The sequence below is a fragment of the Trichechus manatus genome, unplaced genomic scaffold, assembly GCF_000243295.1.
Source record: "Trichechus manatus latirostris isolate Lorelei unplaced genomic scaffold, TriManLat1.0 scaffold00002, whole genome shotgun sequence".
Taxonomy (NCBI): domain Eukaryota; kingdom Metazoa; phylum Chordata; class Mammalia; order Sirenia; family Trichechidae; genus Trichechus; species Trichechus manatus.
In genome coordinates, this window is record NW_004443938.1 from 20,861,641 (window position 1) to 20,874,603 (window position 12,963).

The 12,963-nt window shown below is 42.7% G+C and overlaps 1 protein-coding gene across 2 annotated transcripts in view; it reads right to left on the reverse strand.

The window, feature by feature from the left end:
- PLEKHG1 (pleckstrin homology and RhoGEF domain containing G1) overlaps window positions 1-12,963 on the reverse strand; it is a 133,930-nt gene that overhangs the window by 17,031 nt on the left and 103,936 nt on the right. For both annotated transcript variants that reach the window (XM_004368829.2, XM_023729125.1), the window contains 6 exons: window positions 10,959-11,090; window positions 10,206-10,388; window positions 10,030-10,125; window positions 9,789-9,875; window positions 2,909-2,942; window positions 744-839 (listed from right to left, as the gene is read on the reverse strand). In XM_004368829.2, the coding sequence (XP_004368886.2) occupies window positions 744-839; window positions 2,909-2,942; window positions 9,789-9,875; window positions 10,030-10,125; window positions 10,206-10,388; window positions 10,959-11,090 (628 nt within the window). The remainder of the gene's footprint in view (window positions 1-743; window positions 840-2,908; window positions 2,943-9,788; window positions 9,876-10,029; window positions 10,126-10,205; window positions 10,389-10,958; window positions 11,091-12,963) is intronic.

The window sequence follows — 12,963 nt, forward strand, 5'->3', positions numbered from 1 at the left end:
AGTCTCTGGTTTATGTGGCCCTTTCTGTCTCTTGGGCTAATACTTTCCTTGTGTCTTTGGTGTTCTTCATTCTCCTTTACTCCACGTGGTTGGGACCAACTGATGCATCTTAGATGGCCGCTTGCAAGCTTTTAAGACCCAGATGCCACTCACCAAAGTAGGATGCAGAACATTTTCTTAATAAGCTTTGATATGTCAGTTGACCTAGATGTCCCCTGAAAGCACGGTCTCCAGACCCCTACCCCTGCTACTCTGTCCCTCAAAGTGTTTACTTGTATTCAGGAAACTTCGTAGCTTTGGTTTAGTCCAGTTGTGCCGACTTCCCCTGTAGTGTGTGCTGTCCTTCCCTTCACCTAATTCTTATCTACTATCTAGTTAGTAAATAACCCTCGCCCTCCCTCGTAACCATCAAAGAATGTTTTCTTCTCTGTTTAAACCTTTTCTCGAGTTCTCATAATAGTGGTCTTATACAATATTTGTCTTTCTGTGACTGACTAAATTCACTCAGCATAATGACCGCCAGCTTCCTCCATGTTATGTTTCACGGCTTCATCATTGTTCTTTATCGTTCTGTAGTATGCCACTGTGTGGACATACCATAATTTGGTTATCCATTCGTCCGATAACGGGCACCTAAGTTGTTTCCATCTTTTTAGCAGCCGTAGCTCTTAACCACTGTGCCACTAGAGCTCCATTACTAGCCCCTCATAATTATTAAATTTTGATTACAACATCCTACTCACCAGATTTTCTTCTCAGCCGATATGGAGTGGAACCTTCTTTTGAACCATAGACAGCTTTCGACTCTCCCTCGGGACTGTAACAGAAGCCTGGGTGATCTGTGAAGATAACCACGCACACCAGCAAGAATTAGGCATTCTCTGACTTCTCAGAAAACTATCACAACTTCTTTTGGATATCTGTTGATTTATTTTCTTTTTTATCAGACATAGATATAGACCCTCTACTCTCATTATTGATGCTGAATATGTATCTCAAGGCACCTAACAACAACGAAGACCACAATATTTTCCTCCAATGTCAGAGGCAGAGTTATATGAATGAAGTCACTTGGGCCAAAGAATTGGCTTGCCCTGTTCACACTCAGCCAACTCTAAACCCAGAGCTGGGCAAATAAGGTCACTGTCTCAGGCTGGGCTGCTCTGGCCTGGGCCTGGGTGAGATGCACGTGGCACCAATTAGTGGCTTGAAATAATTCCTTATGGTCAAGGGCTGGCCCAGAGCTGGGAATAAGTAACTAATGTTGAACTGAGGCAGTCATGACAACAGCTGACTTCTCCAGGCCCCCATCTTCCTCTGACTTCTCTCCCAATTTGCACAGACCTATCCATGGCCTGATGGTGCATGATGGTGCAGCGATTAAGAGCTTGGCTGCTAACCAAAAGGTTGGCAGTTTGAATCCACCAGCTGCTCCTTGAAAACCCTATGGGGCAGTTCTACTCTGCCCTGTAGGGTTGCTATGAGTCAGAATCGACTTTACAGCAATGGGTTTGGTATTTTTTTTGTCATCTATGGCCTGGCCTGCTCTTCCGAGTGCTCTTAAAACTCAACCTTAAAGACATTTCCTCGGAATACAATATGGGGATTTAGAGAAGACGGGAATTAGCCTCAGCCTAGCACCTGGGTAGGGATCACCTGCCATGATTTCTCAGGATCTGTTGGATATGAAGTATGGAATCATACCTAATCATACCAAATCATACCAAATCAAACCTGTTGCTGGAAAGTTGATTCTGACTCATGGCAACCCTATGAGTTAGAGTAGAACTGTTCCATAGGGTTTTCTTGGCTATAGTCTTTACAGAAGCAGACCACCAGCTCTTTCTTCCACGGCACTGCTAGGTGGATTCAGATTGCCAATCTTTAGGCTAGTAGTGATGTGCAAACTGTTTGTGCCACACCTAGTGCTCTTGAAATAAAGATGGTGGTGGTAATGATGCTCATATTTCTACGTGTGTGTGTTTGTGTGTTTTAACAATTTGCAGGCTGGGGGTGAAAGTTAAGATATTTTGAAAGTTTTAGTAAAAATAGAAATGTTTTAAGAATAAGCTTCTGGCAGACCTGGATGTGAGTGTTTAAAGCCAGTGTTTTCTCTGTTTATTCTATTTAATCTGCAAGATAACAAGAGTGGGAGATGTGCTGTTGAAAAATGCCTTACTTAAGTGGAAGGACATTACTTGTATTCATCCTCTGCCTAGAAATACAATCGAATATATGGGGTGGGTGTGAATTTAGAATTTAGAATGTCAGGAACAGCCACGGCTATCTAGTTGGTGTTTTCCTTGCAGCTAAGCAACCTGGAACTTTTAGGGGATGGGAGGAGGGGAGATGCACTGGGGGGCCTTGTGTTCTGACAGTGGGGGGAGGGGGAAGCGGGGGGGGTGACCCTGAAATCATGTCCTACATTGTTGGTTGATACAGAAACCTAGGCCTGTGGGCTGCCATCAAGTGACTCACAGATAAAGCAGTAGAAATCCACGTAGAAACAAGCTGACGTGTTAAGAAGAGATTATGCTATCTGCTGCTCTGTTAAAACAGCAAAAAAAGAAAAAAATAAAAAACAACAGCAACAAAAAACAAAACAAAAAAAACAAAGCCATTGCCGTTGAATTGATTCCGACTCATAGAAACCCTACAGGACAGAGTAGAACTGCCCCACAGGATTTCTAAGGAATGGCTGGTGGATTTGAACTGCTGAACTTCTGGTTAGAAGCCAAGCTCTTAACCACTGAGCCACCAGGGCTCCAAAACAGCAAATAGAGGGCGTTTTTTTTTTTTTTTTTTTTTTTTTTTTACAATTGAAGGTTTTATAAACTCTAAGGTAGAAAATGTTATAAGTACAAGTGGACAATGAACTTTCAAGTTGTATTAAGAAATCAAAACTTACGAACAGCATCCATTTCAAGTAATGCTTGCTTGGCCTGAAAAAGAGAAAGGGTAGCCATTGGTGCAATTACATTTTTCTTCCCTTTAAACTACTAGTACTAACACAGACGTGATGCAGAGTTAAACTACCAGGACTCTGGATACAGATTTTATCTCACTTGAATAAGTGGATTTTTAAAAGCTTGAAAAACAACAATATTTCTTTCAGGTATTAACACACAGTTCAGTAGGATTCAAACAGATGAGTGCCCCCATGTGGGCAGTAGATGACATATAATTGATGCTCAAGAGAAGAAAAAAAAACAAAGAAAGGTACACAAAAAAGAAAGTAAAAAAGCAAACAAACAGACGAAAGGAAAGAAGAAAAGAAGACATCTTTGCCAGAGGTTCACAACCTGGCTGATGATCAGCATTTATTGGGCAGATTATTAAAAAATGCAGATTCCTACTCCCCAACCCGGATCTACTAAACCAAAGGCTTGGGTCATGGGGTCTAGGATCTGCACCCCCACCCCCGAACTCTCCCTGTATCACTGGGGCTTTTTAACTGTTTTGTGTTCACCACAAAAAGGTTACTGGAAGCTTCCTCTAACTGCCTCCCTCCTTCTAAACGCTCAGTTATTGTTATTGCAAACTCTCTCTGTTCTCCACAGTGCTCCTGAACCTACCATCTCTTCTGCATGCCCTAGAACCTCCCAGAAAGAGCTGCAGTGTGGGAGGAGGGCTGGAAGGCACAGGCTGGGATCCCATCTCTGCCACTTAACTAGATATTTGAATATTTCTGAATGTGTTTTCTCCACTGTAAAACGGGGACAATACGACCTTCCTTTCAGAGTTGCTGTTAATTAGGATCAAATGATAGGCATGCAAACAAAGTGAGTTAACATCCTCTCTCCCTGAGGGATTGTGAAGGATAAACCTTGACCCTTGCTTTCTGTACACACAGTTGCTTCCCCCTGCCCTAACCCCAATCTTCTGAAGTTTAATGCTTTGGGACATCTTTTGTGTTGTTCTTGTTGCCATATCTTATCAATGTTTGGAGGAATATGAAAAGATAAGTTAATTGCCCTAATCATTTTGCCTGAGGATTCAAAGAAGAAAAAAAAATAGTTTAGGTAGCCTTTCTTGCCTCTTCAATGTAACTTTCGTTTTTCAAAGGTGATAGAACTTACACATACTATGCTAAAATCATTTTAAAAATAATTATATTCATATTTTGTTGCAATCTGTGATATCACTGCAAAAATATTTAGGCTAAGTGGCAATTATGTTTAATTTAGAAAGAAAAGAAAAAACAAACTGATTCAGTGACCTTAATGTTAAGAAAACAAAATGCTTATATTTTTTATCTATCCTACATCCAAAGTATGAGATTAATAATTCAAATTAATCCGAAACACAAATGTTAGCTCAATTTCTGTGAAGAACACTTACAGAACCATGTTAACATACAAAATGCAAGCAAAGTGGTTCCAAATTTATCTTCACCTTTATTCTCTGACTTTTAAAACCCTCTCTGTCCTAGGATTAGTAACAGAGAGCTCAGCTGAATTAATTCAGACGAGCATTTAGTTTATATACCATAAATGAATAGGTGATATGGCTGTTTCCAAGAAGTTCCCTGCTTTCCGTAAACCTGACTTCAAGAACCTCAGTATTTTTTTCCCCTAGTCTTGACATTTAATTTAAAAAAAGTACTACTCACACATTTTCCACTAGATGTCAGTCATGGACCAATCACAGAATTAAAGGAATGAGAGGGAGTTAACAGGCACCAAAATAATGAATGGAGCCCTGGTGGAGTAGTGGTTAAAGAGCTGGGCTGCTAACCAAAACATCAGCAGTTTGAATCCACCAGCAGCTCCTTGGAAACCCTATGGGGCAGTTCTACCCTGTCCTATAGGATCACTACATCGGAATCGGCTTGATGGCAATGGGTCTGGTTTTTTTTTTTTTTTAACTAATGAATTTCCAACAGCTGTGTTCACATCACTAGACCTAAATTTTTTCATGTTTAAAGTTTCTTATTCTGCATTTCTTTTATTTCAGAGAAATAAACATATTTTGAAAGTCTTAAGAAAATAATTTTAAGAAATAGTCTTGAGGAGTAATGTAAAAAGTTCAACTTAATGTTGTTGGGTGCTGTCGAATTGACTCCAGCTCACAGAGACCCTCAGGACAGAGCAGAACTGCCCTACAGGGTTTCCTAAGCTGAAATCTTTATGGGAGCAGATTGCCAGGTCTTTTCTCCTGCGGAGCCACTGGTGGGTTTGAACTGCTGACTCTTGACCTTTCAGTAAGCGGCTGAGTGCTTAACCATTGTGCCACCAGGGCTCCTTAACTTAATCATCCCGCTTAAAAAAAAAGTAGATAATTACTGTAACATTACAGTGGATAAAGTATAATAAATAAGTATGTTTTCATTGCTACTGGTTAAGACACTCTTTGGAGCCAGGCAGACCTGGGTTTGAGTTCTGACCCTGTCATGCACGAATTACACAGATGTAGGCAATTTACCTAACGTCTCTGAGCCTGTTTTCATTTCTCCTAAATAGGGAGAATAAGACCTGTCATAAGGTGCTCTGCCGAGGGTGAATTAAGAATATAAAGTACTTAGCACAGGGTATGTGTGCTCAATAAGTTATAGCTGAAAAAACAATTTTTGGATTCTAAAAGGATCAGCAACCTGGGCAAAAGGAACAATTCTATTGTGACTATATTAACTATTTTAATACGTAAAGGAAAAACAATCAAGAATGCACGTACCTATTGTAGGAAGAAAGAGGTATGTAAGCTATTCTTATTTTGCAATGGTCTATAATTGCCTTTAAGAATCCCCTTAGCAATTTTGATTTTCTCAGAAGAAGGCAAACAATAGGTCGGGCCTGTCAAAGACACTTGGCCATTGCTAAGAAGGTCATTCCATGGCACAAGGGCCAGCAAGCGACTAACCACCAGGAAAACAGCCACCCCTTTGCATGAGCTAGCTATACAGTGCATCTCACAAAGCCCTGATGAAATGAGCTCATGCTTACATCAAAGCACACATCTATGCACATTCACTTCCTGAGTACAAAGTCTTCACTGACAGTCCGGGAGAACAAGCTTCAAATGCTTTCCAAAATAGAGAGCAAAACAGGCTCTCTCCTTTCTTGGAGATCTCAGTGCTCTTGTTTTCCACTCAGTTCTCTCATGATCATCATCCCATTTTCTGCTCTACCTCACTCCGCCCCACCCCATCACGGACCATTTCACTAGCCACGTGGATAATCCATCATCACCCTGGCCTGAGCTCCTTGACCACTTTATCTCTAAAAACCTTTTCCTCCACTCCAGAGCAGCAACATATAATCATAGCCACCCACAGAACCTTAAGATCTCCTAGAATTGCACTATTCTAAGGCAGGGCTCTAAAAGTCCCTTCTTAACGACAGATGTCTATATTTCCAACTCTCCAAGTTTAACTCCTGCTGAACAAGTTCTCTTACTTTATCACCACCAGTATTACTTCAACCCACCCCTATTTTCCCAACCTGTTTCACTTTCTACTCAGCCTGGAAATTATGCTCAATGACTGCAGTGATGTACCTATGAGCACCCTACCTTCCCATGTCCTGTTAACCTTTCCCTGCACCAGCTCTGTCGATCCCCAACCTTGGGTAACCCAAGTGTGCCATGGTTCCTCAACACTAGTTCTAAGTTGCCAAGCACCAACAACCAAAAGAAAACTTGTTGCCACTGAGTCGATTCCAACTCATAGTGACCCTATAGGACAGAGTAGAACTGTTGCATAGGGTTTCCAAGGAGTGGCTGGTGGATTCGAACCATCAACCTTTTGGTTAGCAGCGAAGTTCTTAACTACTACGCCACCAGGGCTCCTTATGTCACCAGAGCTCCAAGTTGCTGAGCACAGATTTTAAAATACACTATCACACTAATTCATGGTGTCCAGCTTCAGCTGGGTCTTGGATGCCTTTCACACATTATTTTACTCACCCACAGTGAAGCCCTGATCCATTTTCTTTAGCAATTTTGTTCAGAACTTTTCCACTTTCCCTCAGGCACCAATTCCATCCTCGCTTCCCTCAGCTGTAGGTGACATCACCACCTACTTCAGTGAAATCAAGCCTTAATCCTCCTGAAGTCTGCCTCAAAGTTTCTCTATGTTCTCTCATCTCTCTTCCCTCTCAACTAAGAGAAGATGGTCCCAACCCTTTACAAGACTAACCCCTGTGCTTGTGCTTCTGACCTCATTCCTTCCCACCTCCCCGGGGTCGCATTCCAGCAAACACCCCTCCTCTTATCTTTACTATCTCCTGTCTCCCTTCAGTCCACAAGTATTCTTTACCTTGACAAAGTCTTGCTTTGATGTTGTCTCTCCTCAAACTACCACCTTTTTTCTTTTCTAAACTTTGTTAAAAAAAAAAAAAAGTCTACACCCAGTCTGTTCCTTCTTATAACCCCCTTTCTCTTCAACCCCTCTGCGATCCCTCCCTTTTTTAATCTCGTAATTGCCAAATCTAACATCTGCAAAAATCTCATAGTCTTCAGAGTTACTCTTCTCTGCCCTCTGCAGCACTTGAGACTGTTTCCCCAGCCCTCCTCCTTGAGCTTCTCTCCTCCCTTTGTTACCACAACACCTTCCTTGTCCGGCGATCTTTCCATCTCCTCGGCCACTCTTTCTATGGCTGTTCACCAAATCCCTCACCCCCTTGTCAATCACTTAGAGTCAAAAAGGTTCTTCTTTCCTTTATAAATTTTTATGGGCCATCCTGTCAAATCTTAGGGTTTCAATTACTGCCCTTATTAAGACAGCCTCCAAAGCCTCAGCTTCCAAACCTGAATTTCCACCTCTAGCTGACTCCACCCGGGACATGAACCGTGAGAGATTCTGCTCCTCTCCCTCGCTCCCATCTAACCGGTTTCTTCCCCTTTGCAGCCTGTCTGGGTACACGCACCACCATCCTCATGGCCCAAACCCCTGACTCATCTGTGACTCTTATCTCTCCCTTTCCTCACCCACCTACTGGGCAAATTCCTGCACCCACCACCTCCCAGATGTGTTTGCCTCTGTCCTCCTCTGTTTCTGTGGCTTGATGGCTGTGCTCCTCATCTCTTTGTGGGACTATCATGGTGACTTACTAATTCTTCTTCTGCTTCCCATCACCCCTCCTGCTTATTTGTCCCAATGTCCCCGAAGTTACTCTCAGAACACTGGAAAGACCATGCCATCCCTTCCTCCAGGCCCTCAGTAGTTTCCCAGCACCAATATGATCCAGATTCCTCAGTGTGATGGTGAATTTTATGTGTCAACTTGGCTAGGCTAGCCTAGATGTTGCTACGATGGTATTTAGACATGATTAACATTTATAATCAGCTGACTTTAAGTAAAACAGACTACTCTCCGTAATGCAGAGCACCGGTGACACAACAGCTAAGAGCTGAGGCTGCTACTCAAAAGGTCAGCAGTTCGAATCCACCACGTGCCCACTGGAAATCCTCTGGGGCAGTTCTACTCTGTCCTATAGAGTTGCTCTGAGTCGGAATTGACTCGACGGCAACGGGTTTGGTTTTTTGGTTTTTAATGTGAGTGGGCCTCATCCAATCAGTTGAAAGTTCTAAGAGCAAAAACTGAGGTTTCTCAAAGAAGGAGGGAATTCTGCCTCAAGACTACAACACAGCAATCCTACAGTTTCCAGCCTGTTGCCTGATCTATAGATTTCAAGATTTTTCAGCCCCCCACAACTGCGTGAGCCAATTCCTTAGAATCAACCAATCAAATCAATCTATCAGTATCAATTTCTCTGTGTGTGTGTGTGTGTGTGTGTGTGTGTGTGTGTGTGTATGGGTATGGATAGGCAGATAGACAGGAAGAAAGACAGATGGATAGATCGATCCTACTGGCTGTTTCTCTGAAGAATCCTGACTGATAACACTTAGTATCTATGTTTAAAGCCTTTCACAGGCAGATGACTCTTTCCCTCTCCCCTGACTCTCCTCCTGTTCTATCTCCTGAGAATCGAGCCCTCAGTCTATAGGCACAATACGTGTGACCTGAACCCAGAACCCCTATCCACATCTCTTCCTTCCTGTTTATGCCGCTCCCTCAGCCTGCTTTTCTTTTTCCCCCACTTAATGAAATATTGCTCATCCTTCTAGACTGAGGTAAGAGGCATTTTCCCTCATATGTTCTGTCCCTTCCCCTCCTCACTCAAGGGTAATGGAACACTTTATCCTTCTACTACACTTGGCTTTATGTCTATTATTTTATCGCGTCTACCCATTGAAACCCGTCGCCGTTGAGTCAATTCTGACTCACAGCAACCCTACAGGTCAGAGTAGAACTGCCCCATAGGGTTTCCAAGGAGCAGCTGGTAGATTCAAACTGCCAACCTTTTGGTTAGCAGCCGAATGCTTACCCATCGCGCCACCAGGGTTCCTCATCATGTCTAGCAAACAGCAAATGTTTACATGGCTAGCTCACTCTCTATAAATTCCTTGATAGCTGAGAATGTGTCCTGTTTCCCTAGCGTTCCCACAGAACCTAACACGCCTTTATTCACAATAAGTGCTTAGCACACCTTTGAATAATCCTAATAGCTTTCTTGCCTTTGTACTAGTTCTCTAGAAATTTCTTACAATCATTTCCTTACTGTTTTTTTTCTTTCAAGCCCAATAAACTAAAAATAAAAAGACCCCAAAATCTCCTCAGTCTTCCATTCCTGTGACATCTTTTCAATATAAATAGCTGGTTTAGTTGATCCCTTACATATCCTCTCTCTACACTTTCCTTATTTTGAAAATGAACACTCATTCCTGTCAGGCTGCCTCCCTAGGACTTGAAATCCTTCAGCTACTATTTGTTGGCTTCATGGTTTTACCTTCGCTGGAATCTTCGCCACATGGTTCTCCAGGATCAGTCTCTTCAAATGCAACACCCAAAGGCGCTTGTCTTGCTGGGATTTAGCCTAGCAGAAGTAGATGTGGACAGTCAGACAATGTACCCCTCCACCCTGACAAGATACAGATGCTCCTGTGCCCTCTAACAAGCTTGGAAACTTTGAAAGGCCACCCGGTGCACAGGGCTCATCAGCTGGAAAGAGGCGAGGATGTTGCTGTTACCTGAACGGTATGCTGCAGCTTGGGGTTCTTATAATGGAAGACGCTGAAGCTGAGTGGCTCCTTGGGGATCACTTCCACCAGCATCAGGTTGCTGCACTGCAGAGAGAAGGGACAGGATGAGATGCAGACCAAACCGGCACCTCAAGCCCTTGTCTGTGACCAGTGCTCAGACATACCAGGATGTGGGCTTTGTACGTAAACGTGTCGTCTCTCTTCTTTGTGATGAGCAGCAGCTTGTCAAAGAGGAAGAGTGTCCGCTCATTCTTGGCCCTCTGGATGCGGAAGGTTCCCTCGAGCACCAGCTCCCCGTAGCTGGTCAGGTCTGGCCCCTTCCAGTTAGTAAGCAAACTCTGTATCTCCTGAGAGAACGGAGGTCATGTGTGATTAAACAGGAGGTGGGAAACCAAGGCACCGAGGAGTCGGTGGTGCATCTGCAAAGCCTCAAGAACGGCTTCTAACGATCTATGACAGGGGTCACGTTGACAGATGCTGTCACTTAAGGGTTAACAGAAATGAATCACGTTCATTAGTGAGTTGCTGATGACTTATTTCTGTGCTTAACAATGTCTGTGCCATGGCTGACATCATCATCATATGTTTTTCAAAAGCTCAGTTAAAGAGGCTAGTATGTGACCTGCTCAGACAGGCATCTTTCCCTTGATGTTCTCACTTCCTAGTCTCTGGATGGAGTCTCTAGGTGGTGTACACGATTAACATGCTCGGCTGCCAACCATCCAATAGGTGGGCAGTTTGAGTCCACCTGGAGGTGCCTCGGAAGACAGGCCAAGAGATCTACTTCTGAAAAGTCAGCCACTGAAAACCCTATGGAGCACAATTTTACTCTGACACACACGGGATCACCATGAGTCGGAATCAACTCGACGTCAAGTGGAGACAATTGAGGACACAGCAACATTCCGTGGGCTCACCTGTAAGCGGACTGCATGCTCATGCTTCCGCTTCATGTCATTGATGTGCCAGGCCACCCGCTGCATGGTGTCGATGGCATCCAGCACCACGTCGTAGCCTTCTGTGTCCTTATCAAGGTGATTTTCTATTTCCTTAAAAAAAAAAAAAAAAAGTTTTCAATTTTTCCCTCATATAACCGATGAAACAAATCACACCTCCATTATTAAACCCATTGCCGTCCAGTCGATTCCGACTCATAGTGACCCTATAGAACAGAGTAGAGCTGCTTTATAGGGTTTCCAAGGCTGTAATGTTTACAGAAGCAGACTGCCACATCTTTTTCCCATGGAGCAGCTTGTGGGTTCAAATTAACGACCTTCCGGTTAGCGCTTAACCACTGTGCCACCAGGGCTCCGTACTTCCGTTATTAGTTCCTCTTATTTTATTTTGTTTATTTATTCACACATGATCACCATTTCCTAAGATTCTGAGCTAACTTGCCAGAAATACCTGCAACAAAATGATAAGGCAGGAATAAAAACAGGGTTAGGAAAAATAAAAGTAGATCAGAATTTCAGGTCAAAAAGGATAAAACAAAACACAGATGCAGCCATTACGCCTCACAAAGACATTAATGTTATCACAATTGATATCACAGTTGATATAGTTGAAGAGCTCTGAGTTTTCTGGTGGCCAATGTAATACAGTTTGCAGTAATACAGCTCTTATTCTTACAAGGCAAAAAACATAGTCTCCCACCTCCCCCTAAAGAAGCAAACCTTCTCACAGGGGACTTAACATAAAACAGACTCAAAAGTATAATGGATATTATATTAAAAAAAAAATTCCTCTACAGCAAGTGTATTTTCATGTAGTAAATCTTCATGCAGCTCAAACGAAGTTCACTAAGGACAAGCCTTCAGTGTTGAGAAAGAGCATGGTTCAAGTACTCAACTCTCAGATGGTGAGAAGTATGTTACCTTAGCACTTAGCACTAGAATTCCATCCTTCCAGAGAGATGAGAAAGGAACTTATCTCTGTTCTAATTCTTTTGAGCACATAAGACACATATCCCTATACTTGTCAAGGATCTAAGGATAGGGACTATCTCCTAGTGCCTTTGATCCTTTATCTTATCCACCGTTCCTAGCAGAGAACTGGGTAGTCAATAAATGCTTATTAAATTGAAGCACTATCTACTAAGGAGCCCTGGTGGTGCAGTGGTTAAGAGCTTGGCTGCTAACCGAAAGGTCGGCAGTTTGAATTCACCAGCTGCTCCTTGGAAACCCTATGGGGCAGTTCTACTCTGTCCTATAGGGTCGCTGTGAGTTGGAATCGACTTGACGACAATGAGTTTGGTTTTTCGGTTGATCTACTAAACAACAACAACAATCATGTAAGTATCTAAAGCAGTAAGAAAAAATAGTAGCCAATTAGATCATTTCTATGGCATTGGAAGAAATACAATCAGAATGCTCCTTAGAAGGAAGGATGGCAACACTATGTCTCACATACTTTGGACATGCTATTAGGAGGGGTCAAGTCCCTAGAGAAGGACATCATGCTTGGTAAAGTAGAGGGTTAGTGAAAAAGAGGAAGACCCTCAATGAGATGGATTGACACAGTGGCTGCAACAATGGGCTCAAACATAACAACGATTGTGAGGATGGCACAGGACTGGGCAGAGTTTCATACTGTTGTACATAGGGTCGCTATGAGTTGGAACCGACTTGTCAGCACCTAACAACAACATGGCATTTATCATGTATAATCATTTAACTAAAGGTTGACTCTTATGGCAGAACTTAAAAAGATCATTTCCATTATTTTATAGTCACACCTTATAAATCTTTGTTTACTTCTACTAGGCACTCAAGTTTTCCATCTAAAAAGACACTGGAAGGGAATCTACATTTTTTTTTTTTAAGTATTTTATTGTACTTCAGGTGAAGGCTTACAGAACAGATAGTTTCTCATGTAACAGTAACACACATGCTGTTTTATGACATTGGTTAACAACCCCAC